The following is a 15,758-nucleotide window of genomic DNA, read 5'->3' as shown; positions in this document are numbered from 1 at the left end:
CTTAAAAGGAGATTTTGGGGAATGATTTTATTGGAAAATTGTTTTCTGATTATTCAGCTTGTTGAAAGTTTCATTTCATTATTTGCAACACGACTGGAGGGGGGCTTCGGCTGCACAGGAACAGCAATGGCCAGGGATGTTTCTGTGGGTTTCTTGTCCAGAAGAGCCCACTAAATCTTCACATTTTACCTCCTGTGTTTGCCAACCAGAGAATGTCCCCTAATTCCCCTCAGACTGAGCCCAATAACTTGTGATTTTGATTCAAGCAGGTGGTCCAGGGTGACATCCTCTCTCGGCTTGATGACTTCAAGAGAGGAAGGATCTACCACCAACTTCCCTTGGCTGTTTGTCCTGCTGGCAAAAAAAAAAAAAAAAGCACCCTTGTGAACAACACCCTGCTGTTGACTTATTTGTGATGCCGCTGCATCCTGGTTGCCTCAAGCCCCTTTCAGATGAAGGGGGATGCCCACACCATCCCTCAGCTGGTGTCTCCCATGCAGGTGTGCTCCCTGATACAGAAAAATAGCGGGATCCCCCCATCCTGCCGTTAGCGAGCAGCTCAAGAGTTAACAAACTTCAAACAGATGTGACCAACATGTCAAGACACGAGAAGTACGTGGTATGGATGTTTATAAGTACATCGACAGAAGGCATTCATAAAAGGTTATAAACCGTGGTAATAAGCAACCCATCAACTTGTTTGGACTCTAACACTTGATTAACCATTTATTAAAAGGTGCAGTAATCATTTATAAGCCATAAGTGGGACCAAACGTAAAGTATGACTCCTTTTATGTTAATAGATGCCTCAAGAATTTCCTCTCCCTCCGTGCCATGTTTTGGGCGGTTAAAGGCTAACCCTGGCTGCCAGGTATCCCAGTCCCTCCTTAGTGGTATGCATGAGCTGGATTCACTCCAGGAGCCTCCTGCTTTCCCAGCACCCATGGAGGGGATGTGGGTGCCCCCACCCACCCCAGGTTTGGCAGTGCCCTGGGGTTTTGTCAATGGGGAGCTCTAGATCTATTCTGGTGAGCTCTGGGTGACCTCCAGCAGCACCCAAGCATCCCTCCAGAGACTGGCAGCAGGGAGGGACAGACAGAGAGGTGTTTACTGCCAGCAGTGCAGTGGGCAGCACAAGGTGGTGGGCAAAAAGGGAAGCCTGGCAGCTCCCCAGGAAGAGGAAGGCCATCGGTGGCTGCACAGGCTGAAGGAGATCAGGTACTTTTCCAAGGCTTTCCTGGCACAGCCAAGCACAGGCCCCGCCACCCACAAATCTCTGTTGGACCCCAAGGAAGGCCTGTGGGGGAACAGTGGGTACCAAGTGCTGAGCTAAGCAGAGTGGATTAGGGACAAGGAGATTTCAGAGGGTTTAAAACCACCTACTTGGAGACCCTGGAGAGCTGGGGTACCTGGAGAAAGGAGCAGAGTATAGAGAGAACTGGGAACCCACTCCTTGCATCCCCCTGCACGGGAGTCAATCCAAGCCCCAGGCTGCCAACACACCAGGATAGGACAGAAATGCCTCTGACACAAAAGCAGCTTCATCCTTCAGTCAACAGGACTCTCCTTTTTTGTTTGCCATCGCACTCCTACCCCCGGACAGGTCATGTTTTCCTTCCTGGTGTCTTAACGAGACCTAAACCCATAATTGCTCCCATTACACAACCAAGAGTGACAGTTTATTAGCAATGCTTCCTGACCTAATTTACACCAGTACCCTCCTGCTCTTCCCTTTACTGTGGGCAAACAGACCTTTAAGCTTTTGGAGAGGAAGCTGAGCCTCAGCAGTGATGAGTGCATGGACTGCAGCTCTGGAGTGATCCCCTGCCCTCTCTTACCTCAGTTTCCCCTGGCTGAACCAAATTGGAACTCAGTGGTGCCACTGGGCTTTGGGGCTTCTGATTTGAGGGTTGCACGGGGCACAGCAGCATTGAATGTTCTGCCCTTCAAAGGAAAGCCCAGCAGCTGCCTGCTGGGGCGTGGGGGTTAGCATGCGTGTGGCACTGAGTCATTTGGTTGCAGCCAAATTTAATTGCAGGGAGCATGCAGGAAAGGAAGAGGAAGGCTGAAAAATTGCTCTAGAGTGGAGATTGCAAAGATTACACCTTGGTCTGGGCAGGGACCACAGGAGCCTTCTTGTAGGAGGGTGGCTGAGCCAAACTGCAGATGAGAATGGTGGGTCATATCCTGCTCCCACTCTGTCTCCCATGATCAGATTTGGAAGTGGCCTTTTCACGTCCACAAGCTCGTTGCTGGGCTGGCAGCAGTAAGGAGCTCCATTTTTCCCTCAGGGAGATGCCCCGCTATGGTGTGGGATGCTGTGCCAGAGCTTGGTGCAATGGGGAAAGGGCTGGTGCAGAGACAGAATCGGGGCCACTGATAGCCACAGGCTTGGGGCAAAGGGCTGCTGTTTTCTGCCCTGGCTGTGGGGATGGTGAGAGGTGCATGTGTGTGTCCCTGAACCCAGGGTACAGTGACACAGCAGAGCAAGAGCCCTGGGGCAGGAGGGCTTGCAATGGCCACCTGGGAGGCTGTAAATCTTGGCCTCATCACAACACACATTAGGTTGGAAATGCCTCAAAGAGTGACTTTTCTACCTGTGCACAGCCCGGGCTTAGGGCAGCACCAGCCTGGATGGACTGCAGGAGCAGCTGGAGGGATTCACTCCCAGCATCGACTTGCCTTGCCCCAACAACTTGTGGTGGGAGACCCACCGAGCTGGGGTCTGCCAGAATTTGATACTGTCCCTTCCTGACCCCACTAAAATGATCGCCTTTTAACCCTGGCCAGTATATTTTTTAGACGACAGTGGTGAGGTTGCCCCACAGCTCTGCTGAGGAATAAGAAATGCCGGGCAAACTCAAAGGGATGGTGGCTCCTTGGATGCTCTCACCACCCGTCCTCTGTTAAAGGCTGCCCACTGGCAGCCCGGCTCGGGCAGCACTTCTCCAACTGGCAGCAGGAGGTAAAATGAGACCAAGCTGCATTTTTTCCCTTTGTCCCCCCGGGAAAACTTTTACAGCTTTTTTGCCAGGTAACACCCCCCGGGTGGCAGGGGAAGGAGCCACCCCAGCGGGAGGAAGAACAGAGGAGCCTGTCTGGACACCAGTCTCCATCGTGATCAGAAAAAAAAAAAAAAAGGAAAAAAAAGAAAATTGTGCTGGCTTTTTTTTTGTTTGGTTGTTTGGGGTTTTTTTTAATATATATGGAGGTTTTGTGGCTTTGACGCAGTTTCCTGAAAATCCTGCCTCATCCTGCCAGGGACTGAGCAAATGCACATCCCAGCCCTCGGCGGTGGGGGAGAGAAGGAGAAGCCAGAGAGGGAGAGAAGAAAGCCTTTGCCAAACTGGCCTGACCAGAATGTGACACAAGAGCAGGAAATGAGTCACGCCGGCAGGGCAGCTGCTCCCAGGCATTTGCATAGAAAGAAACCCCACCAGGCAAGGAACCACACCGGCCCTCGTCCGGCTCCCCGCGCTCCAGCCCCGCAGCTGCCAGACCCACTCTGCACTCACCAGCACCCACCAGCACCAGCCAAGGCAGTGAGGCCTGAAGCACCACCCCTGCCCGATGGCTGGCTGTGCACACCTGGATTTGGCCATTCAGCCTCTGATTAGGTTATTCCACCTGGGATTTGTCAAAGGAGAGCTCCACTCCATTGCTACCCCATGCAGTTCCCGTTGGTCAGCCCTCAATATCCACTTTGGCCCATGCTTTAGGCTTGGGGAGGAAGGGAGAAAGCGCAGTATTTTTGCCCAAGGGGAACCTCAGTTGAGCACCCATTGTATAAGGTAAAGCTCTCCTGTGGGGCCAACAAGAGCATCACAATCCCTGCATCCAGCACACCATTCCAGCCCTGTTCCCAGCTGCTAGTATCAGATATGGGTGCCATTGGATCCCAATACCTGGGGGGCTGGGAACCTGCTGTGTGTGCTGTGGGGACTAGGCTGAACTCCCAGCTTTTGGTCCCTTTTTATTAATGTTAGAGGACAGGAGGTTTTCTCTGCAGATGCACCACACATATATCTTCTCCCAGAGGGTACCAGGCTAGAGCAGGCAGGTGACAGCGTGGGAGGGACACATGTGACACCATGGGATGGGTGGGCACAAGTGGTGCATGTTGGTGGTGTGTCCTGGGCTGGGTCAGGAGGTGACCAGCCATGGGAACCTCTGTGTTGTGCCTCCTCCATGGGGCTGTTTCCCTCCTCCTCCACCCCAACCAGGAATGGGGGATGGCCACAAGCAGACAGATTTAGTGCTGCAAAACAGGCTATTGCCACCCTGCACATTCCTTACATCCTTAAACCCAGTCTTCAGTAAAAGCCTTCAGCGTGTTAATCACATGGAGAAGGGTGGAGAGAGCTTTCTCCATTACACTAAGCCACCTCACCAGGCTGACATGAAGAGGGACAAAAGGGCAGTAATGGCTGTTCTCTGACTGGTTAATTGAGTTATAAATGACCCGAGAAGCACAGCACTTTGTATTACTTTTGGAGGGCTTCTGGGGAAGGCCTGGGGCTGTGTGCCAGAGCCTTCAGGAGCGTTTCTGGGATGGGGTGGTGGCAGGCAGGGATGGAGTCACTTCAACAGCAAACTGCTCTGTAAATCTCTGCAAACATCCTCCCTCTCCCATCAGCTCAGGAGGGTCCAAAGCCCTAAATACCAAACTGGTCTCTCCAGGGCAGGGCTAAAGGCTGCCAAAGTGAGACCGCTGGCAAAGGGGAATGATGGCCTGGTAGTGCCTGGAAAAAACGAGGTTTGGCAGAGTTGAGAGATGCACACCAGGACTCAGCTACAAACCACCTCTGTGGCTCTTTGGTGTGGGCTGGAACACCCACATGAGGCTGGATGCTGGTGGAGGAGAGACTATAAAACACAGGCAGGTTTTCTGCAGTTTGCTCCTACTGGTGTCCATCAGTCACCCAACACTGTCGGGAAGGGGTTTGGAATCTGTGTAGGCAGGGGGTGCCTGTCTACAGCTCCCCTCCAGGCAGCTCCTGCTGGTTGTGGAAGGGCAGCAATGCCCAGCCTGGCTTTGGGATTTCCCTTGCCAAGGGAACTTCTCCAGGCTGGGCGGGGAGATGGCATCATCCAGATGTGGGTGTGACAACAGCAGGGCCAGTGCCGTTCCCAAGACAGAGAGATTCCCAGCTGAGAGTAGAGTGCATCTTTCGGCTTGACTCAGCCCCATCCCTTCCACCTTCCTCTTTTAAATACTGGTAAATACCAGCTGGCTTTCCCAGCTCACCCACAGTGGGAGCACAGGGTGCCTGAGTGTCCCCTGCAGAAGAGCCAAGCACTGGCCAAGATGGGAATGGTGGCTGTCACCAGGGGTTGGCTGGTACTGCCTGCGTTTAGAAAGAAGTGAGAGTCATGAATAGTTTTGTGCTGACTTTTTGAGGAGAGGTTTGCCTCCGCACGGGCTCAGCCAGTCGTCTGCGGTTCTGACATATCTCATGCCGCCCTGCCCAGCTCCTGCCAGTTCTGGCTGCTGGACAGCCTGTAAAACCCTGGAGGAGGGGTACAGCCCACAGACTTTGAGGCCTGGCAGAGGAATTACATGTCAAACCGCTCCCCTTTCAGGAATTGGTGCTTGAGCCCCAGGAGTTGTGGGATGGGTGTGCGGGTATGGAGGGGAGTGGCCGAGGGGTGACATGGGGTGAGCCAGTCCCTGAGAGGTACCCATCACTGTCTCCTTATCAGAGTGTCTCTTGGCAGGAGCCCTGGCACAGGGAATTCCTGTAAAAGACAGAGCGGAAAGACCTGGATAACCCCCACACTGGGAATAGTGCTCATCCCTCTAGTAAGTTGCCCCCAGTGGTCCAAGGCACTGGGGGCACAGGGTGTTATAGTAGGTACATATAGTTACACCAATACTTTGAGGCCACATTTAGGGAAATCCTACGAAATGTCTTCCAGAGGCAAATTGCCATCAGCCAGCATCACCCAGGGGTCAGGTTAGGGCCAGATCCTGAAGCCACTGACTGAGCCTTTGCCCCCTTGTCACTCCACCATAAACCTTGACTGTGGACCCTGGGCATTTTTGGGTGTAAATACTCCGTTTAAAGCCATTTGTGGCTCTCTTGCCAGTGGGAAATGGATTTACACCAGCAATGCGCTTTATTCCCAGTGGCCTGGCACATATGGCAGGGGTTAGATATACAGTGTCCTGCAAAACAGCTGCAGAAACATTTGGTGGGAGAGCTGTTGACAGAGACACCTCTGTGCCCTGAGCTCTGGTGGGAGGTGCTGGGGCTGCCAGTTTGGCAAAGACCCCAGGGGACAAACGGTGATTGCTCTGCACAGGGAGGAAACACACCTGAAATGGCTCTGTGCAAAGTAACAGCCAATACAGGGGCCAGCCAAGAGGGCACAGGAAGCTCTTGAGGGCACTTATCACAGAATCACAAAATATGTTGGAAGGGAGCCACAAGGATCATCGAGTCCAGCTCCTGGCCCTGCACAGGACCATCCCCAAGAGTCTCACCATGTGCCCGAGAGCACTGTCCAAACGCTTCTTGAACCCTGTCGGGCTTGGTGCTGTGATCACTTCTCAGTGTTCAACCACCCTCTGAGCAAAAAACCTTTTCCCGATATGTAACCAAAACCTCCCCCGACACAGCTTCAGGCCATTCCCTCGGGTCCTGTCACAGGTCGCCAGAGAGAAGAGATCGGTGCCTGGCCCTCCACTTCCCCTCGCGAGGAAGTTGGAGACTGCGATGAGGAACGGTACCCAGCGCCAGCTGTGACCCAGATGTGCGCTGGTTCCAGGGCAGCCGGCCTTTTTACGGACTGGCACCTGGAGCAACCCTGGTCGCGTAGGGATGCCGGTGGCCAGAAGAGACATCCCAACCCGGGCTCCCATGTGGCAGCGGCGGAGGGGCGCGCAGCAGCCGGCACCGCACCGAGCCCCATCGCCGGCCGTGTCCCCTTTAGGGCGGTGCGGCCCCGGGGCGGTGCGGGGGCGGTGTTCGGTGACGCGCGGGGCGGTCCCGCGGCCGGGGCGGGGCCGCACCCGCCGCAGCGCAGCGGCACCGGCAGCTCCGAGGCGGCGGCAGCGCCCGGCGGGACCCACCGGCACCGGCGCCTCCGCTCCGCCCGCCCACCCCGGCCGCCTCCCGAGCGGGGCGGCCCCTCGGCGCGCCGGGGCGTGGCGCGCCCGTCCGTGCCCCCCTTCCCCCCGTTGATCGATCCCCCGCGGCCGCCGCCCCCATGGCCGCCCCGCCCGCCCCTGCCGCCGCCCCGGCCCCCAGCGCCGGGGCTGAGCCCGGCAGCCTCGCAGGCGCCGCCCCCGCTTCCCCTCCCCGCTGCGGGGATCCGCGCCCCCGCCCGCCTCGCTCCTCGTCTCTCCCCCCCTCCCGGCCGCGGCCGCCTCCCAGGGGCGGCGGGAGGAAGCCGGGGCGTGGGGCTTCGGCGCCCAGGGCGACCCCAAGATGGCTGGAGGCGGCGGGGGCGGGCGCGGGGCTGTGCTGATCGGCCCCGCCGGGACGGGACAGGACGGCTCGGCTCGGACTCGCCTGGCCCCGCAGCCCCTCCGCAGAGCCTCGCCGGGCGGGAGGGCGGGCGGGGGAGGCGGTTCCCGAGAGCGGGGTTGTTCCGGTGACTTTATTTATAATTTTTTTTTTTAACCCTATTTTTTTTTAATTTCTTTTTATTTTATTTTTAACGCGCCCCCGGTCTCCGCTCTCCAGCCGGGCAGCTCAAGATGGCTGAGAGCTGACTCGGCTCTCCCGGAACCGCTCGCTCCGGCCGCTCCTCCCGGCTGCCCGCCGCCGCCTCGCCCCTTCCCGGCGGGGCCGCGCCGGGGAAGGCACCGCTCCGCCGGCGGCTCCGGCACCGTCCCAGCGCATTGTTGCTGTCGGGGCCTTGCGACCCCCCGGCCGGCCATGAGAGCGGACTAGGTCGGACCCCCTCCCCCCGGCGCCGTTTTTTTCCCCCAGCCCCGGTTGTGAGTGGGAGCAGGTTGATTTGGGGTCCGCGGGGCTCAGATCCCCCCGTGGCAAAGCCCGTCCCCTCTCCCATCCCTCTGCGGGAGCGTCGGAGGAGCTGGGCGGGCTGTGCTTGGCTGGGGTTTGCTCTGAATGACCGAGCTCTCCCATTCAAGACCTCGCAATCTCGAAGCAGGCGAGAGGGCTTTTTTTCTTCTCCGTTTTTTTTTTTCTGTCTTGTCTTTTTTTTTTCACCCCTTCCTTTTTTTTCCTGCTGCTCCTCCGATTTAGAAGCAAATCTCGGGGGCCGCCGAGAGAATTCGTTTTTCCGCCATCGTCATCGTCGCTATTATTATTATTATTATTTTTTTAATCTTCCTCCTTTTCCCATTTTGGATCTTAACCCTTTGATCTGTTTCCTTTAAAAGACTCTGATTCCCAACTCCCATCAGGGGAAGAGGGAGGAGAAATCCAGGGAAGGAAAAAAAGCCTGAGCGAGTCGGTGCCCTCAGCTGTTGGCCAGGTTTGGTGGGGGACAAAAGTCCCCTTAAAATATTGAATGTCAGTTGCAAACCTAAGAAAAGAAAAATCTGATCCGGAGCGCTAAATTTAGGAGCTTTATATGGAACTTGGACTCTGCTGCTGGATTTTGTATGGATTTTTTTCAACCTCTGGTAAGTTTCGATTCACCTTCTGGGGTAAAAAGGAGCAAATGGCTTTTAGGGGTGGTTAGGACTTTGGGCTGTAAGTCCGACAAGATCACGTTGGGGTTTTTTTTTAACCGTTTGTATTGTTTTTTTAACAAAGCGACGGGGACGTCGCATTTTCTTGCCGGATATTCCTAGAGTGCTGCTCTGTGGTTTATTTTATCCCCGATTTTAAAATCTGCTGCGGTTTATTATTTATGGCGCGTGGTGCGGGGAGGGGGGAGCCTGTCCGTTCACCCTCAGCCTTCCCCTTGCAGGGAGGACAGACCCCGGCGTCCGCCCCTAGACCGCACTGAGCGACCGAAGCGGCTCGGGGGAAGTGTCGCCAGAGCTGCCGGCAGAGATGGCCGAGAATTGGAAGAACTGCTTCGAAGAGGAGCTCATCTGCCCCATTTGCCTGCACGTCTTTGTGGAGCCGGTCCAGCTGCCCTGCAAGCACAACTTCTGCCGAGGCTGCATCGGGGAGGCGTGGGCCAAGGAGTCGGGCTTGGTGCGGTGCCCGGAGTGCAACCAGGCCTACAACCAAAAACCCAACCTGGAGAAGAACCTGAAGCTCACCAACATCGTTGAGAAGTTCAACTCCCTCAACCTGGAGAAGCCCCCCTCGGTCCTGCACTGCGTCTTCTGCCGCCGGGGCCCGCCGCTGCCCGCACAGAAGATCTGTTTGAGGTGCGAGGCTCCGTGCTGCCAGTCCCATGTCCAGACCCACCTGCAGCAGCCCTCCACGGCCCGGGGGCATCTCCTGGTGGAGGCGGAGGACGTGCGGGCCTGGAGCTGCCCCCAGCACAACGCCTACCGGCTGTACCACTGCGAGGCCGAGCAGGTGGCCGTCTGCCAGTTCTGCTGCTACTACAGCGGGGCCCACCAGGGACACTCGGTGTGCGACGTGGAGATCCGCCGCAATGAGATCCGGGTGAGTCGGACCGTCCTGGACACCCGGGTTTGCCCAGCCCGGGGGCATCCGGCCACCCTCTGCCCTGCCGAGTCTGTTCCCCTGTGTTCGTGTAGGACCTACACAAAATGCGCCCTGGCGTTGCTCCTCCTCCGCCCGGTCCCCCCACGGCAGACATGTTAGGTGGCCTCCCCAGTCGAGCAGTGACAGAGCCCACGGGTGCCAAGAGGGCTCCCCAGGGAAGGGGATCTGTGCCAGGAGGCCTTTGTGGCTGCTGAGGTGTAGGACCCACAGCTGCTTGGGTCTGGGCTATGCAGTGAAGGGGTCGAGGTCCTGGGTCAGGGGGGTCTGGAGGGGTCATCTCCCAGGTTCCTGTTGGGCTGTGCGGCCGTTCGGAAGAAGGCGGAGGAGCTGCCTGCATCTGAGGTCAAGTCGCCTCGAAATTGGGCTTCCTGGGAGGACAAAGCGGCCGCAGGAGCGGACCCCGTCCATTGTAAGGCCTGTGAATGTCAAACTGCTTGCTCTTCCCACCGCCTCCCACTGGGGCCGGTGGCTGCCATCCCCTTCCCCCCGGCAATGGAAGAGCTTCGTGTCAGAGACCCATGACGTCTCACTGACAAGAGATTCAGGCTTGAGGTTTGGACAAATAATGGGGTTTTTATTAGGGGGCACAGGGCTACATCTCCTCTCTTGAGCAGCATGGGCTGTAGTGCTGGATTCGAGGGAAAGCGAGTCTGTATTTTGCTTGTGGTGAGGCCATCTGGCAGGAGCTTTCACCCCTGGCTCCCCACCCTCCAGTTCCTGGCGGGCATTTACCAGCCCTGCGGGCAGCCCTGCCATGACCCCACTACCACCTTCCCCCTGTCCAGGGCTGCCCCTCCTCTCCCCCGACGACCCTTCGAAAGAGGCCCGGCGCTTGTCTGTCGAATAAATATTTAACAATGAATTGAATGGTGATTACTGTAAAATGGGGATGATTTCCTGTGTATTTTAATGTTGCCAAAATGAGTCACCATTTAGCAATAAAAAAAAAAAAAAAAGAAGTCATAAATAAAAATTGCAGTATAATTACTTTCCAATTGGATGGCCAGGCCTGGGAGTGGGGCGAGGGGGGGCAGTTCAGTACAGAGGAGCCAGCCTGAGCTCACAGGAAGGTTATTTTCCTCTCCAGGTTTTTTGGGGGAAAACCAGAGACCTCCACGGAGGTGCCAGCAGCTCCGCCACACACACTGGAAGGGGAAAGACCCAGTCAGGCTTTTGGAGAAGCGCTTTTCTGCTTCTATTTATAGGGATTCATTTTGGTTTCCCTCTGCCAGGGTGGGGAGCCACCTCGGGAGGGCTGTGCGGTGCTGGGATGGGGTTCGCATGTGCATCTCTCAGGAGCTTTAGCCAGGGCCCAAAACTATTTTTCCAGGTCCTTTTCCAGGACACTTCCATCTCATCTGTTCCCGATCTTGCAGCGTGGCTTTTTTTTTTGTTGTTGTTGCTGCTGCCGTTGTTACGGCTGGATATTCGCCGCTTCTTGTGGATGCACACTGCTAATGACCTGGCAGAAAGCTGCCACCAGCTAGACTGGATTTTGGCTCTGGCTTGAAATTTTAGGATATGTGGCCAGACACAGAAAGTGTCGGGCAGCTGTATTGTAGAGCCGCAGAATTATTTTGTGACCTTGGCCAAATCCCTCGGTACCTCCATCGCCACGTTATCTTAATTTCCTTTCTCTGTGATGATAAGCTTGTCTGTTCCCGCTAGGCGCGTGGCTCGGTTGGGTGCTTGGAGTCTGGGGCAATGAAGGACAGCACGAAGCTGGGGGACCGTGTGTCCAAAGGATCCCCCCTGTAGTTGAAGCAGTTCTTCCATGAAGCCGCTAGAGTAGGGATGATCCCCTGGGAAAATCACCCAGCAGGTTGCCAGCCTTGCTCCGTGGCCTTGGCCAGGTCTCTGGCTGAAAGCCGCCCCTCGCCAGCCAGCAAGGAAGGTGGCATCGGCGGCTCCCGAATTTGGGTGCGTGAGCTCAGCTGGTGACGGTTTCCCGCCTGCGGGAGCCAAGCCCGGGATTCCTGGCTGCTTGCTCACCCTGCGGCGGCGGTGAGCCACGCTTGGAGCATCCCGGGAAAAGAAGGGCTGGGGCTAGGGGGCAGATGAGTAACTCCAGGCTTGGGAGGTCCGGGGGAGGCCCCGTTGTGAGAGGTTTGTTCCATGTGTGGCTTGCGTTCGGAAAGCCGTTAATTGAGAAATGAGTCAAAGTTGGGAGGCTCGGAGCCCTGTCCTTGGTGCAGGGGACTTGCCAGTGTGGGGGTTGCAACATCGACCTGGTGTGGTGGTGGCCCCCATAGCCTGGAGGAGGGACTGGAGCCTGCAAACGTTCTCCCCATAAACTCCCCTTTCTTAGCATTTATTCCTCTGGCTGTGCTGCCAGATGTCTCAAAGGGCACCTTACCCCCAGTTGCAGGCTGGTTTGAAGGGGAAAAGGGGCTCAGAAGTCCTTGGGGACAGCGCTTTATCAGCTGTGAGCTGGCAGTTAGGGCAAGAGTGCTCATGCTGGAGGAAAGAGGCTGGAGGCAGGAGGTGTCTGCGGGAGGAAAGAGGGTGTCTGTGCAGGGTTCGCCTGAAGCAGAGGCACGCGCTTGGTGGGTTTGGGGGAAGGACCCCACTCAGCGTTAGGTGCTGCACAAACCCGCAGAGCCCTGGCTCAGAATTAGTTGAACTCCACGGTGCAACCGTAATACAAACAGTAAATAAAATATGTGGTTAATCTTTCTTTCGTGGGCGTATAAAGCGCTTACCTCCCCTTCCCCCCGTGAGATGTTTTCTCCTTTGTTTCCTGTTTTTGTAGTGCTTAAAGAGGAGAGGGGGGAAAAGCCAACAACGCACTCTCTTTTTTTTTTTTCTTTTTTGTACTTCTTGTCATTTTGTCTGTGTCAAGGTCTCAAAACGAAACATTTTGTCTTCCATCTTTGCCTTTGCTGCACCAGCCACGTGCCTCCTGCCTGCATGGGGGAACCTGCTTCTAGGGTTGAAAAAGAAAGTTGTTCCAGCTTGAGGTTGATGTGTTGTTTCCCCCCCCCGCCCCCATCATCCAGAAAGGGGAAAAATACATTTCCAGGACTGGAGCAAGGGTCAGCAGGCAGAGAAAGGGACTCACTTGCAGGGTATTACCATGATTGCCTGCCTTTGTGTGGCGCAGTGTTGATTGAGGCCAGGTACATCTTTGCTTGCTTGGGGTTGTCCCAGCTTCCTGTCCTTAGCTGGAGGTGCCACGAGTGGAAAGGGGCTTGGGCAGAGAGGCTCTGATTCTGCTTCTGTTTTGTTTCAGGGGAAGGAGATAGATTTCCCCATGACCTAGCTTGCAGTATGTTTTTTGGAAATTGGGAGAAATCCCTTCACATTTTGAGGATCTCTTGTGGTTTAAATATTAAGAGGGAGAAGATGTGCTGTGGTGCTGAAACCTGCAGGAAAACATTGGGGATCCTCCTGCAGGTGTGTAGGAACAGCACCCAGCAGTGGTTATGTTGGACCCTGCTAGCTGCACCCTTACAGATGCTTCCTTCCCTGTGTCCATTCAGCAAATCCAGGGGGACAGGGACTGGGCTGGTGAGTCCATCTGCAACTCTGTGGATTTGGGCTTACTTTCTTGGCAGCACCCCACCTAAGGCCAGCTCACATGCTTTCTAAATAATGAGAAAGAGGAGAGGTGAGTACTTGGTAGGAGTACAGGAAGAGATGAATCCCAAGTCAGTACCAGAAACTCAGGTTCTTTGCCAGCATTGGCCACCAGTGAGTTCCCATTGCATCCCCATGCTGCCATCTGTGCCCAATTCGTTTTGCTGAGACCTAGGGAGCCCCACTGGTGGGGAGGCTGGGATCAGCTCCACTGCCAGGCTTCTGGCATGAGCTGCTCTAGGTTGTTTTACTCTGAAACAGGTTTGGTAACTTGTGATGGACTGGATTTTTACAGGCTTACTTATTTTCCAGATGATTTGTTTATGAGGAGCACGGCACGCAGCTCACTTGGAGGCATTGTGAGCGCAAGTGCCCGAGTGCTTGAGTGTTAATTTAGCTCTTGTGACTGTAGATGGTGTGGGCTGGTGCCTGGCGGGTGTTCGCAGTGGCACTCTTTGAGCATACCTGGTCCCCAGACAATTTTTGCAGTAGGTCCTATAAAGCTGGAGTTGGGCAGGTTCTCCCTGCGCCCTCCATCTGAACTTCCAGAGCTGAACCGCCAGCCCAACCCAGGGGTTAGGTCAGCCTAACCCAGGTCTCTCCCTCCCCTGACTTTGCCCACTCCCTGATTCCTGCTCAGGGGCCTCAGGAGTCTGGCACTGTGCTCCTAAATGTGACTGCTCATTGTGCCCTGGGATGCTGTCAGTTGGTCAAGCTGCCATGATGAGCATTGACTTCTTGGGCCTTGGGCAGTGGCACAAATCCCAGCACCCACCTAGTCTGGCTTCCTAGCTCTGTGCCACTCACCACTATTGATCTGTCAGGCTTTGCTGTGCTGTGTTGTCAGGGGCAGCATATTTCAACTGATATTTTGAACCCATACCAGCCTATGCTGCCCTAGAGAGATCTTGGGGAGGGCTGAGCCACCCTGCTGCAAACCCCTCTGGGTTTGCTGGCCAAGCAGCAGTGGGTATCTTGGTGGTCCCAGATCTTTGGCTGAACTGGAGCAGTCTCCTGCCTCCCTGGGGTTTGGATTAAGGGCTTTTCTCCGCTGCTTTCCTGCTAAGCTTGAGCATTTTCCTTGCCCTCAGCCCATCAGGTTGCCAGCGGTTGCTCCAGACCTGCAGCTGCATGTCTTCTGTGCAGAGTAAATCCAAGAAGTGACAGCAGAGATGGAGGATGCCAGAAGGCAGCCTGGTGGGTTTGGGTGGGAGGGAGGAGGTTTGCGTGGAGGGGACAGCTTTGGTAAAGGAGAAGGACAGGGGCTGCAGTGGAGAATGCTCCTCTTCCCATAGGGGATAATGCAGTGTGGATGGGTGCTGTTGAAATGGGAGGTGGAAGGAGGATAGGGAAAGAGGTTCATCTGAGGACCCTGAGTTGCTTTACAAGGAATAGGAAGAAAATGTAGCCCAGGCTTATCCCCCCCCTGTGGTATACAGGGGTTGTCTGTACTTTGCAGGGAGGTATGTCTGGGCACAGGCTTGCCATCCCTTGCCAGACAGCCTGGGCCTAGAGCTTTCCACCTGGATGACATCCCTAGGTGGTGACTTCCAATGAGTCCCCGAAACTGGGCTGTTGTGGATTGGTCTCTGAACCAGGAGATGCAAACCCAGCTTTTACTGGTGATGAGGGCATAATAGACCCTTGTTTAATCTAAATCCAACCTGTGATATTTATGTGAACATCATGTAGCTGCTGGCATGGAGATATGCAGCATGTCACTCTCATGATCTTTCAACCCCATGAGCGTGGTGGAGAGGGAGAAATAGGAGAGACACGACCTGCAGTGTGACACCCTGGGCTTCTCTCCACCTCTCAGCCTCGTGCCTTGCATGTGGGAGCCTGGGTGAGCCCTTCAAGGAATGTGCCAGTCCCAAGACCATCCTTTTCTTCTTGTCCCCTCCCCTTGCTCCAAAAAAACACTGTCCTCAGGGTCTCGTGAATGCTCGGCCTGGCCCAGTCCTGCCCGAGCAGTGTCCATGGCCTCTCTGGTCTTTGGAGCCAAAGAGTTGCCTCTGTCCCCATCTGAGTGGGGGAGCAGAAGAGGGGCTGGTGAAGGGGGTGGAAGGAGAAGGCAGATTTCCATGTCTCACAAAGGGCACAAGCGATCAGATTCATGCAACTGCCCAAGAATAAAGAGGCTCTTACAGTGCTGGCTGCCCTGACCTCTCTCCTCTCTGCTCCAGAGGACAGCGTGTGACCACACAGGGATTTCTTAGCTGTACTTGGGAGGCAGGCAGCGGGTTTTCTATCCCCAGATCTGTCTGCAGCTTGCCTTGCAGCATATTGGCCTATTTTTTCCTCGTTACCTATCTGTTTACTGGAAATCTTGGTACATGGTGATAATTTTTTCTTTTCTTCTATTTAATTTTATGTAATTGTTTTGGTATTTTTTTTCAATCTGACACTGAAATGGGGCTGAGAGCAGCAGTGCTTCCAGAGCAGGGACAAAAGTAACCAGGAAACACAGGGCAAGAGAGGAGGGATCGACACCGAAACAATGAAATAGCCAAGCAAGGAAAGACTGAATGCTCAATAGCACAAGCCTTTGCAGAAATGCCTGGCTAG

At 55.3% G+C, this 15,758-nt stretch overlaps 1 protein-coding gene across 1 annotated transcript in view; it reads left to right on the top strand.

Annotated features, from left to right (window-relative positions):
* Positions 1-7,467: 7,467 nt before the first annotated feature.
* TRIM8 (tripartite motif containing 8) overlaps positions 7,468-15,758 on the top strand; it is a 29,718-nt gene continuing 21,427 nt past the window's right edge. Inside the window, exons 1-2 of the mRNA XM_050340026.1 lie at positions 7,468-8,602; positions 8,893-9,548. Coding sequence (XP_050195983.1) covers positions 8,979-9,548 — 570 coding nt within the window. The 5' untranslated portion in view covers positions 7,468-8,602; positions 8,893-8,978. The remainder of the gene's footprint in view (positions 8,603-8,892; positions 9,549-15,758) is intronic.

This window comes from Myiozetetes cayanensis, unplaced genomic scaffold (genome assembly GCF_022539395.1).
Source record: "Myiozetetes cayanensis isolate MyiCay16 unplaced genomic scaffold, myiCay2020 scf10, whole genome shotgun sequence".
NCBI classification, from domain to species: domain Eukaryota; kingdom Metazoa; phylum Chordata; class Aves; order Passeriformes; family Tyrannidae; genus Myiozetetes; species Myiozetetes cayanensis.
This window is presented reverse-complemented; position numbering and strand designations above follow the sequence as displayed.